Source organism: Coregonus clupeaformis, chromosome 27, assembly GCF_020615455.1.
Source record: "Coregonus clupeaformis isolate EN_2021a chromosome 27, ASM2061545v1, whole genome shotgun sequence".
NCBI lineage: Eukaryota > Metazoa > Chordata > Actinopteri > Salmoniformes > Salmonidae > Coregonus > Coregonus clupeaformis.
Genome location: NC_059218.1, coordinates 41,054,197 through 41,076,005, shown reverse-complemented (window position 1 = coordinate 41,076,005; position 21,809 = coordinate 41,054,197). Strand labels below are relative to the sequence as shown.

General features: G+C 40.6%; 1 protein-coding gene across 2 annotated transcripts in view; it reads left to right on the top strand.

Moving 5' to 3' along the window:
* The window catches only part of LOC121542133 (mitogen-activated protein kinase kinase kinase kinase 2), a 38,100-nt gene that overhangs the window by 803 nt on the left and 15,488 nt on the right, over positions 1–21,809 (top strand). The window contains exons 2-18 of one of the 2 annotated variants that reach the window (XM_041851624.2): positions 1,440–1,497; positions 2,022–2,112; positions 2,797–2,861; positions 7,974–8,029; positions 11,061–11,108; positions 11,337–11,379; positions 11,476–11,548; positions 11,638–11,769; positions 11,962–12,024; positions 12,143–12,224; positions 12,380–12,490; positions 12,651–12,729; positions 13,391–13,449; positions 13,562–13,608; positions 13,708–13,746; positions 15,971–16,004; positions 16,096–16,345. In XM_041851624.2, coding sequence (XP_041707558.1) covers positions 1,440–1,497; positions 2,022–2,112; positions 2,797–2,861; positions 7,974–8,029; positions 11,061–11,108; positions 11,337–11,379; positions 11,476–11,548; positions 11,638–11,769; positions 11,962–12,024; positions 12,143–12,224; positions 12,380–12,490; positions 12,651–12,729; positions 13,391–13,449; positions 13,562–13,608; positions 13,708–13,746; positions 15,971–16,004; positions 16,096–16,345 — 1,330 coding nt within the window. Of the gene's footprint in view, positions 1–1,439; positions 1,498–2,021; positions 2,113–2,796; positions 2,862–7,973; positions 8,030–11,060; positions 11,109–11,336; positions 11,380–11,475; positions 11,549–11,637; positions 11,770–11,961; positions 12,025–12,142; positions 12,225–12,379; positions 12,491–12,650; positions 12,730–13,390; positions 13,450–13,561; positions 13,609–13,701; positions 13,747–15,970; positions 16,005–16,095; positions 16,346–21,809 lie in introns of both variants that reach the window. The other variant, XM_041851622.2, reaches the window with a different exon arrangement.

The following is a 21,809-nucleotide window of genomic DNA, read 5'->3' as shown; positions in this document are numbered from 1 at the left end:
CTCTCCATAACTGTATTGAATGTTTGGTTGTCATGTGCACAGAGTTTAACATCAGAATGGCTGATGTCAAAACAAGGCTCAGGGAAATGCTGAAAAAGCTTTTTCTCTAGGTCTACGCGGTCTTGTGTTGAAAAAGGTCCAGCACACCAAATAAAGTTGTCAGATTATGAAATGCACTCCACTGTTAAACCTTACAGTATGGTACAGGAAAAAATAATGGTTTAGTTTGTGGTTAGCTGAGATGGTGCCTAGAAGGCAGCAGTTGATAACAGGAAACCGAAAATGGGTTGAGAAAGGAAGAAGTGTCAAAACTGTGAGAAACTCATTGTACACACCTATGCCAGTACCCTGACCTAAAGCATGATATTTGGAATGGCCAGCAAATATAGTATTTTCACTGCAGCTTCACTGTCATAGCACATGACACCCAAGAAACCCTTGTAAAGTATTGGAGAGATTTCTGTAATTAATTTACTTTTTCTCATTGAAAAAATTTAATGAGTAGATCATTATGAAAGAAGGGAAGGGTTGGTTGCCTAGGTCCTGTTTGGTAAGTGATCTTGATCAGATATTTGCAATAATAGCCTCATTTTGTCCATGAGGTAAAAGTTCTGCTGCAATATGATACATTACTCTTACATGCCTTTCATCTCCGGAAGTATTTTACTACAGAAACAAAACAGGAAGTGAGTACGCTCCGTAACAGATGTCTTTTTTCAAGGGTAGCAGTTCTTCTATCGGTGACTGACACGAGCCTCATAGTTCCCGCGTGGCCGTTCGCTGATTTGCTTGGTAACAGAAGCATTGTGTCTGTATGATCTGTAGACCAGTGGAAGCTGCAGAGGGGAGGACGGCTCGTAATAATGTCTGGAACGGCGCTGATGGAATGGCATCAAACACATAGAAACCATGCGTTTGATACCATTCCATAGATTCCACTCCAGCCATTACCACGAGCCCGTCCTCCCCAATATTAAGGTGCCACCAACCTCCTGCGCTGTAGCCATACAGTGAGGGTGTTCTTTCACTTATCACCAATGCTTTCTCAGGGGAAGAGAAAGTGTGAGCACAAGGCCCACAAATAGGATAATATATCTGGAACTCCTTTCAACTGGTGATGATGGTCCCCTGTAGCTCAGTTGGTAGAGCATGGCGCTTGCAACGCCAGGGTTCGTTTCCCACGGGGGGCCAGTATGAAAATGTATGCACTCACTAACTGTAAGTCGCTCTGGATAAGAGCGTCTGCTAAATGACAAAAATGTAAAAAATGTGATGTGTGGTAGGCTACTATTTGTTTTTCCCATTGCAGAACTGCGAAGCTGTGATACCTCAAAGGTCATGTCACTACATATAAAGTTCACAGTAAGAAGTGAAATCACAATGTCATATGATCAGGAAAAAAAATCACTAACTTTTTTGCACTCTTGTCTTCTCCATAGGCACGAAACATCAAGACATCCGTGATCTCTGCAATCAAAGTTGTAAAACTAGATCCTGGTAGGATATTTATCCCAAAGTGTGATTGTGTTTTTATCTTAAAGGCCCAGTTCAGTCAACGTGATTCTCCTGTGTTTAATATACATTTCCACACTATGAGTTTGGAATAATAGTGTGAAATTGTGAAAATAATGATAATGCCCTTTTATAGAGTTGTTTGAAAAGACTGCCTGAAATTTCAGCATGTGACGTCACCAGGCGATAAATTAGTTAATAGACCAATAAGAAAGAGAGCTCCAAACCTATCTGCCAATAACAGCTAGTTTTCAGTTTTCCCCTCCCCACTCAGACCACTCCCAGACAGTCCTAGCTAAATTCTTGCTTGAGAAATTGCTCTTTGCTAAGAAGCGATTTTTGGTTATTTTTGACAATTTTCATTGAAAACAACCACAGTAAGGTACTTAATTGTTACCCAGAAATGATTTGATATTGAGATAAAAATGGCTGCATTGGATCTTTAATCACATTGTGTTGCAGAAGTGATATTCCAGAATTTGAATTTCTTTGCTCATCTCTCTCTTCAGGTGATGACATCTTATCTATCCAGCAGGAGATTACCATGATTAAAGAATGCACTCACAAGAACATTGTAGCCTATTTCGGCAGCTACCTCAGGTTTGGTCTGCAATTAAACATTACGTTGAAACTTGATATGAAATGCAATGAGGTATTTCTTTAACAGTTGTGGGAAAAGTACCCAATTGTCATATTTGAGTAAAAGTAAAGGTACTGTACCTTAATAGAAAATGACTCAATTAAAAGTGAAAGTCACCCAGTAAAATACTACTTGAGTAAAAGTCTAAAAGTATTTGGTTTTAAATATACTTAAGTATCAAAAGTAAATGTAATTGCAAAAATATATTTAAGTATCAAAAGTAAAAGTATAAATCATTTCAAATTCCCTACATTAATCAAACCAGACGGCACAATTTTATTTATTTATTATTATTTATCGATAGCCAGGGGCACACTCAAACACTCCGACATAATTTACAAACAAAGCATTTGTGTTTAGTGAGTCCGCCAAATCAGAGGCAGTAGGGATGACCAGGGTTGTTCTCTTTATAAGTGTGTGAATTGCACCATTTTCCTGTCCTGTACTTTTGGGTGTCAGTAAAAAGTGTATGGAGTAAAAAGTACATTTATTATCTTTAGGAATGTAGTGAAGTAAAAGTTGTCAAAAAATAGAAAAAGTAAAGTACAGATACCCCCAAAAACGACTTAAGTAGTTCTTTTAAGTATTTTTACTTAAGTACTTTACACCACTGTCCTTTAACGGTATGCCTCTTCCTTTGGTAGAAATAACAAGCTGTGGATCTGCATGGAGTACTGTGGAGGAGGTTCCCTGCAGGACATTTATCATGGTAGTTGGAGAACCAATGTATTCATTTTTCAAATTGTATGTAAATACATGGCTCTGGTGTATATGAATGGCATCGTCCAGTGTTCAAGTAAAGATTCAACCAGGAAAATATATTCAAAAATATATATTTTATATATACAGTACCAGTCAAAAGTTTGGACACACCTACTCATTCAAGGGTTTTTCTTTATTTTTTATTATTTTCTACATTGTAGAATAATAGTGAAGACATCAAAACTATGAAATAACACATATGGAATCATGTAGTAACCAAAAAAGTGTTAAACAAATCAAAATGTATTTTATATTTGAGATTCTTCAAAGTAGCCACCCTTTGCCTTGATGACAGCTTTCCACACTCTTGGCATTTAAATAAAATCAAATTTCTAATAAAATCTAATTTTATTTGTCACATACACGTGTTTAGCAGATGTTGTTGCGGGTGTAGCGAAATGCTTGTGCTTCTAGCTTCGACAGTGCAGTAATATCTAACAAGTAATATCTAACAATTTCACAACATATACCCACAAATCTAGTAAGGAATGGAATTTGAGAATATACAGTGGGGGAAAAAAGTATTTAGTCAGCCACCAATTGTGCAAGTTCTCCCACTTAAAAAGATGAGAGAGGCCTGTAATTTTCATCATAGGTACACGTCAACTATGACAGACAAATTGAGAAAAACATTTCCAGAAAATCACATTGTAGGATTTTTAATGAATTTATTTGCAAATTATGGTGGAAAATAAGTATTTGGTCACCTACAAACAAGCAAGATTTCTGGCTCTCACAGACCTGTAACTTCTTCTTTAAGAGGCTCCTCTGTCCTCCACTCGTTACCTGTATTAATGGCACCTGTTTGAACTTGTTATCAGTATAAAAGACACCTGTCCACAACCTCAAACAGTCACACTCCAAACTCCACTATGGCCAAGACCAAAGAGCTGTCAAAGGACACCAGAAACAAAATTGTAGACATGCACCAGGCTGGGAAGACTGAATCTGCAATAGGTAAGCAGCTTGGTTTGAAGAAATCAACTGTGGGAGCAATTATTAGGAAATGGAAGACATACAAGACCACTGATAATCTCCCTCGATCTGGGGCTCCACGCAAGATCTCACCCCGTGGGGTCAAAATGATCACAAGAACGGTGAGCAAAAATCCCAGAACCACACGGGGGGACCTAGTGAATGACCTGCAGTGAGCTGGGACCAAAGTAACAAAGCCTACCATCAGTAACACACTACGCCGCCAGGGACTCAAATCCTGCAGTGCCAGACGTGTCCCCCTGCTTAAGCCAGTACATGTCCAGGCCCGTCTGAAGTTTGCTAGAGTGCATTTGCATGATCCAGAAGAGGATTGGGAGAATGTCATATGGTCAAATGAAACCAAAATATAACTTTTTGGTAAAAACTCAACTCGTCGTGTTTGGAGGACAAAGAATGCTGAGTTGCATCCAAAGAACACCATACCTACTGTGAAGCATGGGGGTGGAAACATCATGCTTTGGGGCTGTTTTTCTGCAAAGGGACCAGGACGACTGATCCGTGTAAAGGAAAGAATGAATGGGGCCATGTATCGTGAGATTTTGAGTGAAAACCTCCTTCCATCAGCAAGGGCATTGAAGATGAAACGTGGCTGGGTCTTTCAGCATGACAATGATCCCAAACACACCGCCCGGGCAACGAAGGAGTGGCTTCGTAAGAAGCATTTCAAGGTCCTGGAGTGGCCTAGCCAGTCTCCAGATCTCAACCCCATAGAAAATCTTTGGAGGGAGTTGAAAGTCCGTGTTGCCCAGCGACAGCCCCAAAACATCACTGCTCTAGAGGAGATCTGCATGGAGGAATGGGCCAAAATACCAGCAACAGTGTGTGAAAACCTTGTGAAGACTTACAGAAAACGTTTGACCTGTGTCATTGCCAACAAAGGGTATATAACAAAGTATTGAGAAACTTTTGTTATTGACCAAATACTTATTTTCCACCATAATTTGCAAATAAATTCATTAAAGATCCTACAATGTGATTTTCTGGATTTTTTTTCCTCATTTTGTCTGTCATAGTTGACGTGTACCTATGATGAAAATTACAGGCCTCTCTCATCTTTTTAAGTGGTAGAACTTGCACAATTGGTGGCTGACTAAATACTTTTTTCCCCCACTGTATACATATATGGACAAGCAATGACAGAGCGGCATGGACTAAGATATTATAGAATAGAATGCAGTATATACTGTACATATGAGATGAGTAGTGCAAGATATGTAAACATTATTAAAGGGACTAGTGTTCCATTTCTTAAAGTGGCCAGTGATTTCAATAGGCAGCAGCAGCCTCTAATGCGCTAGTGATGGCTATTTAACAGTTTGATGGCCTTGAGATAGAAGCTGTTTTTCATTCTCTCGGTCCCAGCTTTGATGCACCTGTACTGACCTCCCCTTCTGGATGATAGCGGGGTGAACAGGCAGTGGCTCGGGTGGTTGATGTCCTTGATGATCTTTTTGGCCTTCCTGTGACATCGGGTGCTGTAGGTGTCTTGGAGGGCGGGTAGTTTGCCCCCGGTAATGCGTTCGGCAGACCGCACCACCCTCTGGAGAGCCCTGCGGTTGCGGGTGGTGCAGTTGCCGTACCAGGTGGTGATACAGCCTGACAGGATGCTCTCAATTGTGCATCTGTAAAAGTTTGTGAGGGATTTAGGTGCCAAGCCAAATTTCTTCAGCCTCCTGAGGTTGAAGAGGCTCTGTTGCGCCTTCTTCACCACACTGTCTGCGTGGGTGGACCATTTCAGTTTGTCAGTGATGTGTACGCCAAGGAACTTAAAGCTTTCCACCTTCTCCACTGCGGTCCCGTTGATGTGGATAGGGGGGTGCACCCTCTGCTGTTTCCTGAAGTCCACGATCATCTCCTTTGTTTTGTTGACGTTGAGTGAGAGGTTATTTTCCTGGCACCACACTCCCAGAGCCCTCACCTCCTCCCTGTAGGCGGTCTCGTCATTGTTGGTAATCAAGTCTACTACTGTTGTGTCATCTGCAAACTTAATGATTGAGTTGGAGGCGTGCTTGGCCATGCATTCATGGGTGAACAGGGAGTACAGGAGGGGGCTGAGCACGCACCCTTGTGGGGCCCCTGTGTTGAGGATCAGCGAAGTGGAGATGTTGTTTCCTACCTTCACCACCTGGGGGCAGCCCGTCAGGAAGTCCAGGACCCAGTTGCACAGGGCAGGGTTCAGACCCAGGGCCTCGAGCTTAATGATGAGCTTGGATGGTACTATGGTGTTGAATACTGAGCTATAGTCAATGAACAGCATTCTTACATAGGTATTCCTCTTGTCCAGATGGGATAGAGCAGTGTGCAGTGTGATGGCGATTGCATCGTCTGTGGATCTATTGGGGCGGTAAGCAAATTTAAGTGGGTCTAGGGTGACAGCTTCATGAGTAGTGCTTGAAGGAGTTCGCACATATGCTGAGCACTTGTTGGCTGCTTTTCCTTCACGCTGCGCTCCAACTCATCCCAAACCATCTCAATTGGGTTGAGGTCGGGTGATTGTGGAGGCCAGGTCATCTGATGCAGCACTCCATCACTCTCCTTGGTCAAATAGCCCTTACACAGCCTGGAGGTGTGTTTTGGGTCATTGTCCTGTTGAAAAATAAATGATAGTCCCACTAAGCGCAAACCAGATGGGATGGCGTATGGCGGCAGAATGCTGTGGTAGCCATGCTGGGTAAGTGTGCCTTGAATTCTAAATAAATCACTGACAGTGTCACCAGAAAAGCACCATCACACCTCCTCCTCCGTGCTTCACGGTGGGAACCACACATGTGGAGATCATCCGTTCACCTACTCTGCATCTCACAAAGACACAGCGGTTGGAACCAAAAATCTCAAATTTGGATCAAAGGACAGATTTCCACCGGTCTAATGTCCATTGCTCGTGTTTCTTGGCCCAAGCAAGTCTTTTCTTCTTATTGGTGTCCTTTAGTAGTAGTTTCTTTGCAGCAATTCGACCATGAAGGCCTGATTCACGCAGTCTCCAATGAACAGTTGATGTTGAGATGTGGCTGTTACCTGAACTCTGTGAAGCATTTATTTGGGCTGCAATCTAAGGTGCAGTTAACTCTAATGAACTTATCCTCTGCAGCAGAGGTAACTCTGGCTCTTCCTTTCCTGTGATGGTCCTCATGAGAGCCAGTTTCATCATAGTGCTTGATGGTTTTTGCGACTGCACTTGAAGAAACTTTAAAAGGTCTTGAATTTTTCCAGATTGACTGACCTTCATGTCTTAAAGTAATGATGTACTGTCATTTCTCTTAGCTTATTTGAGCTGTTCTTGCCATAATATTGACTTGGTCTTTTACCAAATAGGGCTATCTTCGGTATACCACCCCTACCTTGTCACAACACAACTGATTGGCTCAAACGCATTAAGAAGGAAAGAAATTCCACAAATTAACCGTGTAGCTCAGTTGGTAGAGCATGGCGCTTGCAATGCCAGGGTTGTGGGTTCGATTCCCACGGGGGGCCAGTATGAAAAAAACACAAACAAAAAAAAATATGCACTCACTAACTGTAAGTCGCTCTGGATAAGAGTGTCTGCTAAATGACTAAAATGTAAACAAGGCATAGCTGTTAATTGAAATGCATTCCAGGTGATTACCTCATGAAGCTGGTTGAGAAAATGTCAAGTGTGCAAAGCTGTCATCAAGGCGAAGGGTGGCTACTTTGAAGATTCTCAAATATAAAATATATTTTGATTTGTTTAACACTTTTTTGGTTACTACATGATTCCATATGTGTTATTTCATAGTTTTGATGTCTTCACTATTATTCTACAATGTAGAAAATAGTAAAAATAAAGAAAAACCCTTGAATGAGTAGGTGTGTCCAGACTTTTGACTGGTACTGTATATACTTACAAAACAAATATGGGGGATTGGAAATGATGCAGACAATTACATTGATGGAAGCCATAATCAATCCGCAATATTAAAGCTGATCTACACCCTAAAGAAATATATTTAAAAATAAAATAAGATTCAACCAGTTACTACTGTGTATCTCATATTCATTTTTTAAAATGATGGCCCTGACATACTTCATTTTTATGTTTCCATAGTTACTGGCCCCCTGAATGAGAGGCAGATTGCATATGTTTGCAGGGAAACACTACAGGTAAGCATGAAATGATATGCAGCTTTATTCATTGGCTGAGGCGTTCAACCATTTTATATTGTGAAACTTTCCATTTGGATGTAACATTATTTACATTGTAAATTCATAAAGATAATGCTTGACTGTTACCCTGAGAGACAGTGCCACACTCGAAAAAATAAAAGGTGCAAGTTGGAACCAAATAAGGTTTTTGAGAGCAATGCTATAGGCAGGGGTATTCAACTCTTACCCAACGAGGTCCGGAGCCTGCTGGTTTTCTGTTGATAATTAATTGCACCCACCTGGTGTCCCAGGACTAAAAGTCCCTGATTAGAAGGGAACAGTGGAAAAAAAGCAGTGGAACTGCCTTCGAGGTCCAGAGTTGAGTTTGAGGGCCATAGGGTAACCATTTTAGGGTCTCAGAGGAACCATAAATGAAGAACCATAAAAAAATCCTAACCAGACATGTTTCGGCCCTCCAGGACTGGAATTGAATAGCCCTGCTGTAAGGTTTTAAGCCTTCTTTTTATATTTCCCAGGGTGCCTTTTGAATGAATTTTAGAGTTACCAGTACCACCCATGACTGTGTTTGATAGTGACAGAGACATGGTTGTTGCATTCATTCATTTACAGTCCTGTGGCCTTCACCAAGTGACAATACAATACATATTTCATAAGGCCTTCTTTTAAGGGTCTAGTTTTACCATAATACAGTCGTGGTCAAAAGTTTTGAGAATGACACAAGTATTGGTCTTCACAAAGTTTGCTGCTTCAGTGTTATAAGATATTTTTGTCAGATGTTACTATGGTATACTGAAGTATAATTACAAGCATTCCATAAGTGTCAAATGCTTTTATTGACAATTACATTAAGTTTATGCAAAGAGTCAATATTTGCAGTGTTGACCGTTCTTTTTCAAGACCTCTGCAATCCGCCCTGGCATGCTGTCAATTAACTTCTGGGCCACATCCTGACTGATGGCAGCCCATTCTTGCATAATCAATGCTTGGAGTTTGTCAGAATTTGTGGGTTTTTGTTTGTCCACCCACCTCTTGAGGATGGACCACAAGTTCTCAATGGGATTAAGGTCTGGGGAGTTTCCTGGCCATGGACCCAAAATGTCGATGTTTTGTTCCCCAAGCCACTTAGTTATCACCTTTGCCTTATGGCAAGGTGCTCCATCATGCTGCAAAAGGCATTGGTCATCACCAAACTGTTCTTGGATGGTTGGGAGAAGTTGCTCTCGGAGGATGTGTTGGTACCATTCTTTATTCATGGCTGTGTTCGTAGGCAAAATTGTGAGTGAGCCCACTCCCTTGGCTGAGAAGCAACCCCACACATGAATGGTCTCAGGATGCTTTACTGTTGGCATGACACAGGACTGATGGTAGCGCTCACCTTGTCTTCTCCGGACAAGGTGTTTTCCAGATGCCCCAAACAATCGGAAAGGGGATTCATCAGAGAAAATGACTTTACCCCAGTCCTCAGCAGTCCAATCCCTGTACCTTTTGCAGAATATCAGTCTGTCCCTGATGTTCTTCCTGGAGAGAAGTGGCTTCTTTGCTGCCCTTCTTGACACTAGGCCATCCTCCAAAAGTCTTCGCCTCACTGTGCGTGCAGATGCACTCACACCTGCCTGCTGCCATTCCTGAAAAAGCTCTGCACTGGTGGTGCCCTGATCACGCAGCTGAATCAACTTTAGGAGACGGTCCTGGCGCTTGCTGGACTTTCTTGGGCGCCCTGACACCTTCTTCACAACAATTGAACCTCTCTACTTGAAGTTCTTGATGATCCGATAAATGGTTGATTTAGGTGTAATCTTACTAGCAGCAATATCCTTGCCTGTGAAGCCCTTTTTGTGCAAAGCAATGATGACGGAACATGTTTCCTTGCAGGTAACCATGGTTAACAGAGGAAGAACAATGATTTCCTTTTAAATCTTCCAGTCTGTTATTCTAACTCAATCAGTATGACAGAGTGATCTCCAGCCTTGTCCTTGTCAACACTCTCACCTGTGTTAACAAGAGAATCACTGACATGATGGCAGCTGGTCCTTTTGTGGCAGGGCTGAAATGCAGTGAAAATGTTTTTTGGGGATTAAGTTCATTTTCATGGCAAAGAGGGACTTTGCAATTAATTGCAATTCATCTGATCACTCTTCATGACATTCTGGAGTATATGCAAATTGCAATCATCAAAACTGAGGCAGCAGACTTTGTGAAAATTAGTATTTGTGTAATTCGCAAAACTTTTGACCACGACTGTACAGTGGCCTGAAACTCATTGTTTACAGGCCACATCAGGCCTCTTAAATTGCATTATGCTGGCTTGCAAAGTGATGTGTAATTCCTATTGGAATCCAGCCAGATTGGGGATATCCAACATTTTGAATTTTTTATTCACAAGCAACCTGCATTCAGAATGACTGCCAGGGTGTGGAAGATTAAGGTATGAGACTACCTTAAACATCTTAACTGGAACAACCATTTCAGTAACTGGTGCAATAAGTCCAAGTAACAGATTGGAATAGTTTAGAAAAATGTATGTTATTTATATTTCAGTAGCATGAGATTAAATTAATCAATCAATGTGCATGGAAAAACATAGATATTGAAACAAACAATTCTAAAAACCAAACTGCAATAGAGCATGCTGGGAAATATAATGATGATGGGCGTGGTTTTGGTTCAACTCTGGTTATTAACACCAACACTGAGGTTATTTTACACCACTGAGTGGTACTTTAACTCTTTACAGTGTTAATTAAACTTATGAATCAACACTAGAAATGTTGCACTGAAAAATCAACATTAGTTAACACTACCCAATTTGCTGTGTGCTATGAAAGGGACACATCTGCAGGCTTCCATATATTTGAAGAACCTTTTAGAATTCGAATGAACCGTAGATGCCACGTCAAGAATCCCCAACTTAAATCAAAGGTTCTTTATCGGGCAAGAGTTGTCCAAGGAACCTGAAGAGCTGATGAAGAACCATTTAAGAACGTTCATTTTTTTCAGTGCATTGTTATTGGGTTTTCTGTGTTTGCAGGGACTGCATCACTTACATGAGACTGGAAAAATGCACAGAGACATAAAGGTAATGTATAGAATCCTGTTGGATATAAAACATGTTAACAATTCACTCTACCCCTCATTTGATTTGAATCATTTTGGTCTGGCACGTTTGAACTACTCCTTCATACTTACTGAAATGTAATATGTAAGTGTAGATGTCTGTCTGTGTGTGTGTATTTGGAGCTGTGGATGGTCCTCACGGGAGAGCGTGAGATGGTGCACTCATTGTGTCACTGTGGGTTCTTCACAGGGAGCCAACATTCTTCTGACAGAGCGAGGAGATGTTAAACTGGGTCAGTGACTGTCCACCACCCTCACACTGTCACTCACTCTCACACATCCTAAAATACTTTTTCTCCACTTCTCTCATTACATATTTCTTTCCCCAGCGGATTTTGGCGTTGCAGCTGAGATCAACGCCTCAGTTGCCAAAAGGAAGTCATTCATAGGCACGCCTTACTGGTGAGTGATCTAAGTCCATCCATGGTACCGAAACGAGGCCCATGATCATGGTTTACCATAGTTATCCACGGGCAGCTTTGCACTTCTAGGATGGCACCCGAGGTGGCAGCAGTGGAGAGGAAAGGCGGGTACAACCAGCTATGTGACATCTGGGCAGTGGGTATCACCGCTATCGAGCTGGCAGAGCTTCAGCCTCCCATGTTTGACCTGCACCCCATGAGGTGAGGGCACAGTTGCTGGGATGTCACCTCTCATGTATTATCATTATACAGATTCTGTAATAACAGTGGTGTTAAGTTAAATCTAGTTTCATGTATCCAGTCACATTAACAGATCAGATTTTGATCATGATCACTGCATCATGTTTCATCAACAGGTTAATAAGTACATTACCTTTTGTTATTTTCTTCTAGGGCCTTGATGATGATGTCAAAGAGCAGCTTCCAGCCTCCCAAACTAAAGGACAAGACCAAATGGTAGAAGTTACTTTACAATTTAAAAGTAATATGAACTACAGACCTGAAAGTATTTACTGTATGTTACAGTGAGTGTCCAGGAGCCTATGTGGCAATAACCAGAGGTCTATCTGTTTAGGTCTGCTGACTTTCACACCTTTGTGAAAATATCCCTCACCAAGAACCCTCGCAAAAGGCCCACTGCAGAGAAACTGTCACAGGTACTATCTCAAAGAGTTCCATCCTTTTGAGGAGAGCAAGAAGATAGCATCAATGTTACTAAAAAAACTGTTGAATTCATGTCCCTAGTGAAGAAACTGTTCTATAGTCCTTCGGGTGAGACACACTCCCCACATGACCTAGGTTTTCTCCTCAGCACCCCTTTGTGAGTCAGCTGCTGACCAGGACCCTGGCCATCGAACTGCTGGACACGGCCAGCAACCCGGTTCTGCAAACCACACACACTATGGACGAGAGTGATCTTGATGTGAGCTCCTCCCCTCCCCTATCCTCTCCTCACCTCACCTTTCCTTTCCTAAAATGTGTGCTTGGGCACAACAATCTATGATGTGGATTACTATACTACTAAGATGAATATGTCACTAATGCTCTGTATGTGCTGTGTATGTTGTTGTGTGGGTTTGCAGACATGCAGTGCATTCCCTGATAAGATCCAGTCCTTAGCGAAACACCTGCCGGTCCAAAGGACTCATTCTGAGGAGCAGTGTGAGTAACTACAGATGTAGGATCTTAATTTGATCACCATGTTGCAGGAGAACATTCCTGCAATGCAGGAAATGTAAAACATGTAGTGTATGAGGGTTAAAAAGGCTTCTGAAGTTTGTAATTTGCGCATAGAAATGTCAGACTTGATCTTCCCTTACGAAAAATGTATCAACCTCTACAAAAATGTCCATTAATTATATTCCACATAATAACTAACATATCCAGTTGCTGCAGGATTGTTTTCCTGATGTAGCAAACTGGCTCAAATTAAGATACGGCATCTGTATAGCCTCTCAGATCCTTGCCCTCTAAGCACAGCTCCTCAAGGACTCTGGAGTTACTGATGAGCCATTGTTATGGCCAATGTAGCGTTACATTACAGCATGCAGGGGCAAGCAGCCAAGGTCAGGAGGACACAAGGGGATAGTCACTGGCACCAAGACTAAGCATCCATTCACACAAAATGAAAGAAAATGAAAGAGAGTAGTGTGAGAACAAGTGTGTGTTTTTGTTTACCGGTATCTCATATCATTGTCATAACAAAAAATATATGATTACGATGATAATGATGATTATCTACTACAGAGTATTTAATATTTTAAAGGTGTTATTCTGGATCATAATTGTATATGTGCTGATTATTTGACTGGGTGTTTTCCAGTTGGTCTGCTCAAATTTGGCCCTCCCATGAGGAAGGAGACCGAGCGCTCTCCGGACCTGGTGAGGATCATCTGTGTCTAACCGCTATGTTTTACAAACAGCATGTTGAACATAGAAAAACAATCTGTTTATTTGTCAAGTTGTCAGTACATCAACATATTTTCCCCAACAGGGATCGTATGACGAATGGAGCATTACAGGAGATGAGAACAACTCCCCGTAAGCTATTATTTCTCAAACCTCCTATGTGACGTCAGCTGTAATAAATCACTAATGAAAGCAACAATAACTGAATCTACTCTACATTTTGAGGTGCAGAAGTCTACTGGAGTGTGTTGAGGAAGCATTACTTGAAAGGTGAGGCTAAAATACTTCCCATATACATCTCTTTATAGCACTTACCTACCTACTGTATTATGTCTGTAAGGCAAAACACCCTTACCTACCTACTGTATTGTGTCTGTAAGGCAAAACACCCTTACCTACCTACTCTATTGTGTCTGTAAGGTAAAACACCCTTACCTACCTACTGTATTGTGTCTGTAAGGCAAAACACCCTTACCTACCTACTGTATTGTGTCTGTAAGGTAAAACACCCTTACCTACCTACTGTATTATGTCTGTAAGGCAAAACACCCTTACCTACCTACTGTATTGTGTCTGTAAGGTAAAACACCCTTACCTACCTACTGTATTGTGTCTGTAAGGTAAAACACCCTTACCTACCTACTGTATTGTGTCTGTAAGGTAAAACACCCTTACCTACCTACTGTATTGTGTCTGTAAGGTAAAACACCCTTACCTACCTACTGTATTGTGTCTGTAAGGTAAAACACCCTTACCTACCTACTGTATTATGTCTGTAAGGCAAAACACCCTTACCTACCTACTGTATTGTGTCTGTAAGGTAAAACACCCTTATCTACCTACAGTCGTGGTCAAAGGTTTTGAGAATGACACAAGTATTGGTCTCCACAAAGTTTGCTGCTTCAGTGTTCTTAGATCTTTATGTCAGTAGTTACTATGGTACACTGAAGTATAATTACAAGCATTCCATAAGTGTCAAAGGCTTTCATTGACAATGACATTCAGTTTATGCAAAGAGTCAATATTTGCAGTATTGACCCTTCTTTTTCAAGACCTCTGCAATCCGCCCTGGCATGCTATCAATTAACTTCTGGGCCAAATCCTGACTGATGGCAGCCCATTCTTGCATAATCAATGCAGAAGTTGTGGGTTTTTGTTTGTCACCCGCCTCTTAAGGATCGACCACAAGTGCTCAATGGGATTAAGGTCTGGGGAGTTTCCTGGCCATGGACCCAAAATTTCGATGTTTTGTTCCCCGAGCCACTTAGTTATCACTTTTGCCTTATGGCAAGGTGCTCCATCATGCTGGAAAAGGCATTGGTCGTCACCAAATTGTTCTTGGATGGTTGGGAGATGTTGCTCTCTGAGGATGTGTTTGTACCATTCTTTATTCATGGCTGTGTTCTTAGGCAAAATTGTGTGAGCCCACTCCCTTGGCTGAGAAGCAACACCACACATGAATGGTCTCAGGATGCTTAACTGTTGGCATGACACAGGACTGATGGTAGCGCTCACCTCAGGTGTTTTCCGGACAAGGTGTTTTCCGGATGGCCCAAACAATCGGAAAGGGGATTCATCAGAGAAAATGACTCTACCCCAGTCCTCAGCAGTCCAATCCCTGTACCTTTTGCAGAATATCAGTCTGTCCCTGATGTTTTTCCTGGAGAGAAGTGGCTTCTTTGCTGCCCTTCTTGACACCAGGCCATCCTCCAAAAGTATTCGCCTCACTGTGCATGCAGATACACTCACACCTGAGTCCGATCCCGCAGCTGAATCAACTTTAGGAGACGGTCCTGGCGCTTGCTGGACTTTCTTGGGCGCCCTGACACCTTCTTCACAACAATTGAACCTCTTACTAGCAGCAATATCCTTGCCTTGTGAAGCCCTTTTTGTGCAAAGCAATGATGACGGCACGTGTTTCCTTGCAGGTAACCATGGTTGACAGAGGAAGAACAATGATTTCAAGCACCACCCTCCTTTTAAAGCTTCCAGTCTGTTATTCTGACTCAATCAGCATGACAGAGTGATCTCCAGCCTTGTCCTCGTCAACACTCTCACCTGTGTTAACGAGACAATCACTGACATGATGGCAGCTGGTCCTTTTGTGGCAGGGCTGAAATGCATTGGAAAGGTTTTTTAGGATTAAGTTCATTTTCATTGGAAAGAGGGACTTTGCAATTAATTGCAATTCATCTGATCACTCGTCATGACATTCTGGAGTATATACAAATTGCCATCATCAACACAGAGGCAGCAGACTTTGTGGAGACCAATACTTGTGTCATTCTCAAAACTTTTGACCATGACTGTACTGTATAATATTCCTAATGTATTATATTTTGCAAAAAGGAACAAAATATAATTTCCATTACAAACAAACATACCAAGTAAGCTGAATGCAAGGGAATTTAAAACAATACTGCACATCCACACAACTAGACATGTTTAATTCCCATAACATAGTATATTTGTGTCTGTTTGATATTCTTTGCAGGAGGTTAACCATAAAGAGAGCGCCCTCTGCTGAGGTGAGAGAGTACTACAGACTATCATCAGCCTCTCAGGCACTCAACACTGTTTCTTTGGAACCACACAAGTGTCTGTGTTCATCTGTTGCAGCACTCTCCTGAAGATGAGGATATGGATAAATGTGGCACAGTGAAGAGGAGTGGGGTCCTCAGCCCTGCCCCAAGGCATACCATCCCCCCATCCACTGCCTCTACTCCTCCCGTAGAATCTACTGTCAACTGTGACTCAACCCCTCCCACTGTCACACCTCCATTCACAGACCCCACCCTGGCTGAACCTTCTCTCTTCAACTCTACCATCTTTTCTGACCTCTCACTTTCCTCCTACTGCTCGTCTGAAGGTACAGCACCACACACAACACATCCAGGAAAACTGAAACAATCTATGACGTCATTGCGTAACAAGTAGTGGAATCAACTGCTTTTCATGTATACTATCTGCATGACCAAAAGTCTCACACCCATTATCCTGAGAAGCTATGCTGTGTAGTGCCTAAAAGAAACACTTTTGCTGGTCCATGCTTGTGATGATAAAGGAATCCGCCGACACTGTACTCTGTTTACAAAGGTTTATTATAACAAAGAGTTTACAGCATCGAATTTTGACCAACACCTGCAGATGTCTGGAGATAGCCCGAGCCAATCTGATTAGCTATCATCTTCTATTGTTCAAGACATGCTTTTATATCCTACATGACGTATTATGGTGTGATTCTAAAAAACCAATCCCTAGTCTTCTCCCTCACTCAACATCTCCTCTTTCCATAAACATCAGTAATGCTTTCCAGATGTTACAACCAAGTAGAGTACACCATTTTGCCACATCAGCAAAATCTTAGGGCCAAGTTCCCTCTATCACACTTTCTGCAACAATCAGCATTTCTAGACTGTTTAAGATACTACATATTCCCCCCTTCGAGACTAATTAAGTCTCGAAAACAAAAAGAATAGGATTATGACAAATAACAATTCTTGCTCTTGAGTAACTTTAACAATAAACCAAAATTTATGGAGATTAAACACATGTTTATATAGACACATTTTTGTATGTAGTGTAAATACATTATTATAGAGTGTAAATAAATTGTCATGGAGTGTAAGTAAATTGTCATGGAGTGTAAGTGAATTGTCATGGAGTGTAAGTAAATTGTCATGGAGTGTAAATGAATTGTCATGGAGTGTAAATGAATTGTCATGGAGTGTAAGAGCGAAAAACCTGTCTGGCAGCTTTCATTCCAAATATCCATCAGTCAGTCAAGACAGGAAAATTCTCTCACGGCCCCTCTGCCCTAGGCGACCACCTAAGTACTCCAGATCAATTCACACATCTTCATGAATACATTTTAAGCTATGATACAATTGAATACATATGAAAAACCCCAGCAAACAAAATACAATCAAAATGTCCACATTCAGGCTGGTCGACCCATCGGACCCTCCTGTGGATTCTCTCTGTCCTTGCCTAGACCCCATATCCCTAAACTTCAACGAAATAAACAAAAACATCTGAGGTCCCCACATGTACCCAACACAGAAAACATAATTCTTCAAAAATTAATACAGAAAGAGTATAACACTGGAATGTAGTCCACTACACTTCATCTCCTCCACAGTGTCGTCTTTCAATGCGACGTTGATGATGGAATCGGAACATTTCCACTCCTTCCTTGTTCCACTTCCTCCAGTCCATTCATATTGTCCATGTTTGAGTATTTGAGTCCCTCTACATATTCCCCCATATGCTTCTGGAAGAAAAGAAAATACCAAACAGTATCTTTTGCAAAACAACACATGCAAATTAAAACATCAATATCAGCAATAATATAAGAATTCCAAAAATGATATGAATTCCATTTCCCCCCTTTGATTCATCACAATAATATAATCATCCCACAATCAGATATTCCAAATTTCCTAGAGTTATTTCAACCCTAGTTTTCATAACATTTTAGTCTGACTTTTTCCAATTTTTTTCTTTCTCTAATTTTTCAAAAACCATCTCACTGATTTATTCACAAAACTCTTTCCCATTTTCTGAGGATATTAAATCGGGAAATTCCCACCTGCTTATGACTTCTTTACACAATAACTTTGCAACCGACTGAGCATATTTTAGCTTAGTTGGACATCTTATGAACCTCTTGGTATATGAATGTAACCAAGAATAACAGTCACACATTATTTTTCGGACAGATTATGCACCTACCTATGACATAGTCAATCTATTCAAGAAAATATGGTTCCCAAAACTCTACTCCTTTGTGATCTTTATCCTAATCTCCCCTTTTACAACATTAGCTAACCCATAGCTTACTAAATCATCTTGGTTTCTCCAAAACAATAATTGATTGCTACTCTAACGATTTTTCTATTGTCTTCAAAACACTTGCTTTCGAAAGTCCTTCAATTTCTGGTTCAATTCCTTGGATTGCTTCATCTTTCAATGGATGCTGATTCTTCCAAGGATGTCTGGCTCCTGGTTGAAGTTCAACTTTCACCTCAATTGAGTTCAATATCAGTCCTTCTTTGATATCACAAACATTCTTGAACTTTTTTCAACATCTCTTCTTCCATAGATTCTCAATCCATCTTCACACTTCAAACACATTCATTTATCTTCCGTACAGCTTATGACTCTCCTTGTCCTTGAGCCAAAATCATCATTTTCAGAAATCGTGATCTTCACTCCTCCAAATCCTTCTCCTAATTTAGTTGATTTGACATAGTGAGATGTGTAACCTCTTCAGGCTGAACACAGATAAAAGCCTTTCTGCTATCCATCATCACTTCCCATAGTCCATTGTTTATTTTCACTTCCATTGTTGGATCTTTTTCTCTTCTTCTCTAATCGGTGCTATCAGTTGAAACTCCTCCTTTCGGATCTTCTGAGCACCTCTAGAATTCTTGCTCCTTTCCTCTAAAGGGTTCACCTGTCCTCCAGATGATCTTCACTTGCTCCTGTATCTTCCTCTGAAATTATTTCTTTCCAGAAACTATCTATGGATATGAAACAACTTGTACCACTAGTTGTGGCTGGTACAGTTGCATTTGACCTTGTTCAGTTGAAACTGTAGCAGTGATTGTTGATTTGGTTCACACTGATTCTGCATAACCAAAGCTTCTCTTCTCCTTCTTCTTCTCAACCAGTTGTATTTGATTGAGTTTTCGGAGAGTTTCTTGGTCCTGTTCTTTCTGGTTGTGTTCCTTTTTCCGGTACAGATCCACTTGATGGGCTATATGATCTGTATAGACACCTTTTGTCATGCTCCCAAGTCCAACCACTTCTGCCAGTTTGCTCCTTACCGGTAAGGGCAGTCCCATCTGTAGTTTAGCTCTCAAGATTGACTGCTCAATTTGACTCACATCTGGATCATTTCCGGTAATATTTCTCCACACTTGATGAACTCTTGACACGTAGGGCTCTTGGATTTTCTTGTTGTCCTAGTGGGTCAATCAGAATGTTGTCAGGATGCACATTTGTTGGAAACGTATCCTTCAGTGCTCTCCACAGCCGATTCCTACTTGCAGCCAACAATTCAGGATCGTTCACTGCAGTCCCCACATATCTATGAAGTCCAGCTCTCTGAAAAATTTCTTCCATGCCTGGAATCCCAAGGAGATTAGCCAAAAGTCTCTTGATGTCTCCTATGGCAGACTGTGTTCCCACCGTAATTTCTTCCAACTTTGAAATCCAAGGATATGCTCCATCTTGAAGAGTAGGCAGCTTCTCAAGTATATCTGACATATCGGTATTCTGCAAAGGCTTATATTCTAGGTTTTGTCCTCGAATGATCACCGGCATAATTTTCTTACTAGTGCCATCTTTCCTTGGCCTCAATGTATATCTCTTCTCAGATTTTTGGGATTATTTTCTCAGCAGCTTCCTTTCCTTCATCTTCTGGTTTCTCAGTCGTTCTTCCAGTTCTTTTACTTCTTCTAAATTATTGGCCTTATGCAGGAATGATACGCATCGGTCTATATCTCTTTGTACTTCTTCTGTGTTAGTCATTGGAGGATAAAATCCTCTTGAATATGAAGCACCTTTAGTCTCCAAATCTTCATCGCTGTCTCCATCTTCATTTTCATCAGGGCTTGAATCGCTTGTATTCTTCTTCTTCCAACTTCCATCACCCCTTCTTTCCGCTCTGGCCAACCTCTGTCTGATGACAGGGTCATATCCACCCATGATCTCTTCTGAATCACTCTGATCATCATCATCATCATCGTCATCATCAAGTTCCATCCTTCTTGATCTCACTCTACCCTTAGTCTCCAGACATCTCGTTGTTTTCCTGCCTTTGGAGTTTGGATTCATCTTTATGGTCGTTTCTGCTTGTCCCCTCTCTATTATTCGTTCATCCTCATCTCTGATGCAATAATCACCTTCCTGAATGATCACTGGAAGCTGAGGATAAACGTCCTTAAACTTGGCTTCTTTCTCATAAGGTGGGGGTGTTTTTGCTGAATCCATATATGAGAAAGGTGTATTGACTTCTGCAATCAGTTTTTCTGTCACCTTCACCTCTTTTGCCATTTTCTCTGTATCTCTGTCTCTCCTGTCTTTTGTATCTTTTATCAGTTTTTGTCCTTCATTTTCAAACAGCTTAAGAACATCCAGCTCTCTTTGTCTTTTTTCTTTGCGAAGTTTTCCCTTCTTCCCCTTCTTTTGTTCTGCCTTATACGTGGATACAAGCACTTGCATTATCTTGATGACGTCTGGATTAAAAGTGCCTTCCAATGGCCATGGTTGTTCAATGTCAGGCCAACGTTTATTCCATTTCTCAGATAGTTTTGCTATACCATTAACTAGAGGATTACTATTCTGTACTACATGAAGAGGAGTAATTGCTTTTGTAGTTTTGATGTCCTTTTTCCCCATTGTAATGACTATGTTATGTGTTTCCCTCTTGTTTCCCTCCTTTTTTTTTTTTTTTTTTTTTTTTTAAATTAAAAAATATTTAATCAATTAATCCAATCAATAAATTAATCAATTAATCAACTAATCAATGAAATCAATCAAATCAATCAATCAATCAACTAATTATATCAATCAATCAAATCAATCCAATCAACTAATTAAACCAAATCAATCAATCAATTACTAATCAATCAATCAATTGATCACCAATCAAATCAATCAATCAATCGATCATCAATGAAATAAATCAATCAACCGGTCAATCAATTAATTAACTAAATCAATCAATAAACTAACTAAATCAATCAAACAATCAATCCAATCAATCAATCAACTAATTACTTCAATCAACAAATTTAACCAATCAACTAATCTGATCAATCAATAATCAACCCAACTCAATCAAACAAACAATCAATCAATTAACTAAATCAATCAATCCAACCAATCAATCAAATCAATTACCAATCAATCAATCAATGAATCGATTACCAATGAAATCAATCAATCAACTAATTAATTAACCACATCAATCAACCAATTAAATCAATAAATCAATCAATCAATTAATTAATTAAAAATAAAATCAATCAACCAATTCAATCAATATATCAATTTGTTTGTGAATTCTATTTTACCAAATTATTGATTGGTGGCAGTCTTACCACATCCGATCAGGAAAGGTAAAGGAAAGTAGTCAACTCCAGAGCAATTAAAAAATAAAAGATCTGTACCAACTCACAACCCAATTGCTTAATAAGCACCTAATTACCTTAATTTTACAGAATAATGTTAATGCTGGATTTCCAAGACAACTCTAATCAATACAAGTCATTCACGGAAACTGTAATGTGCAATTATCAATTACATAAAGTCATCAGTCTGTT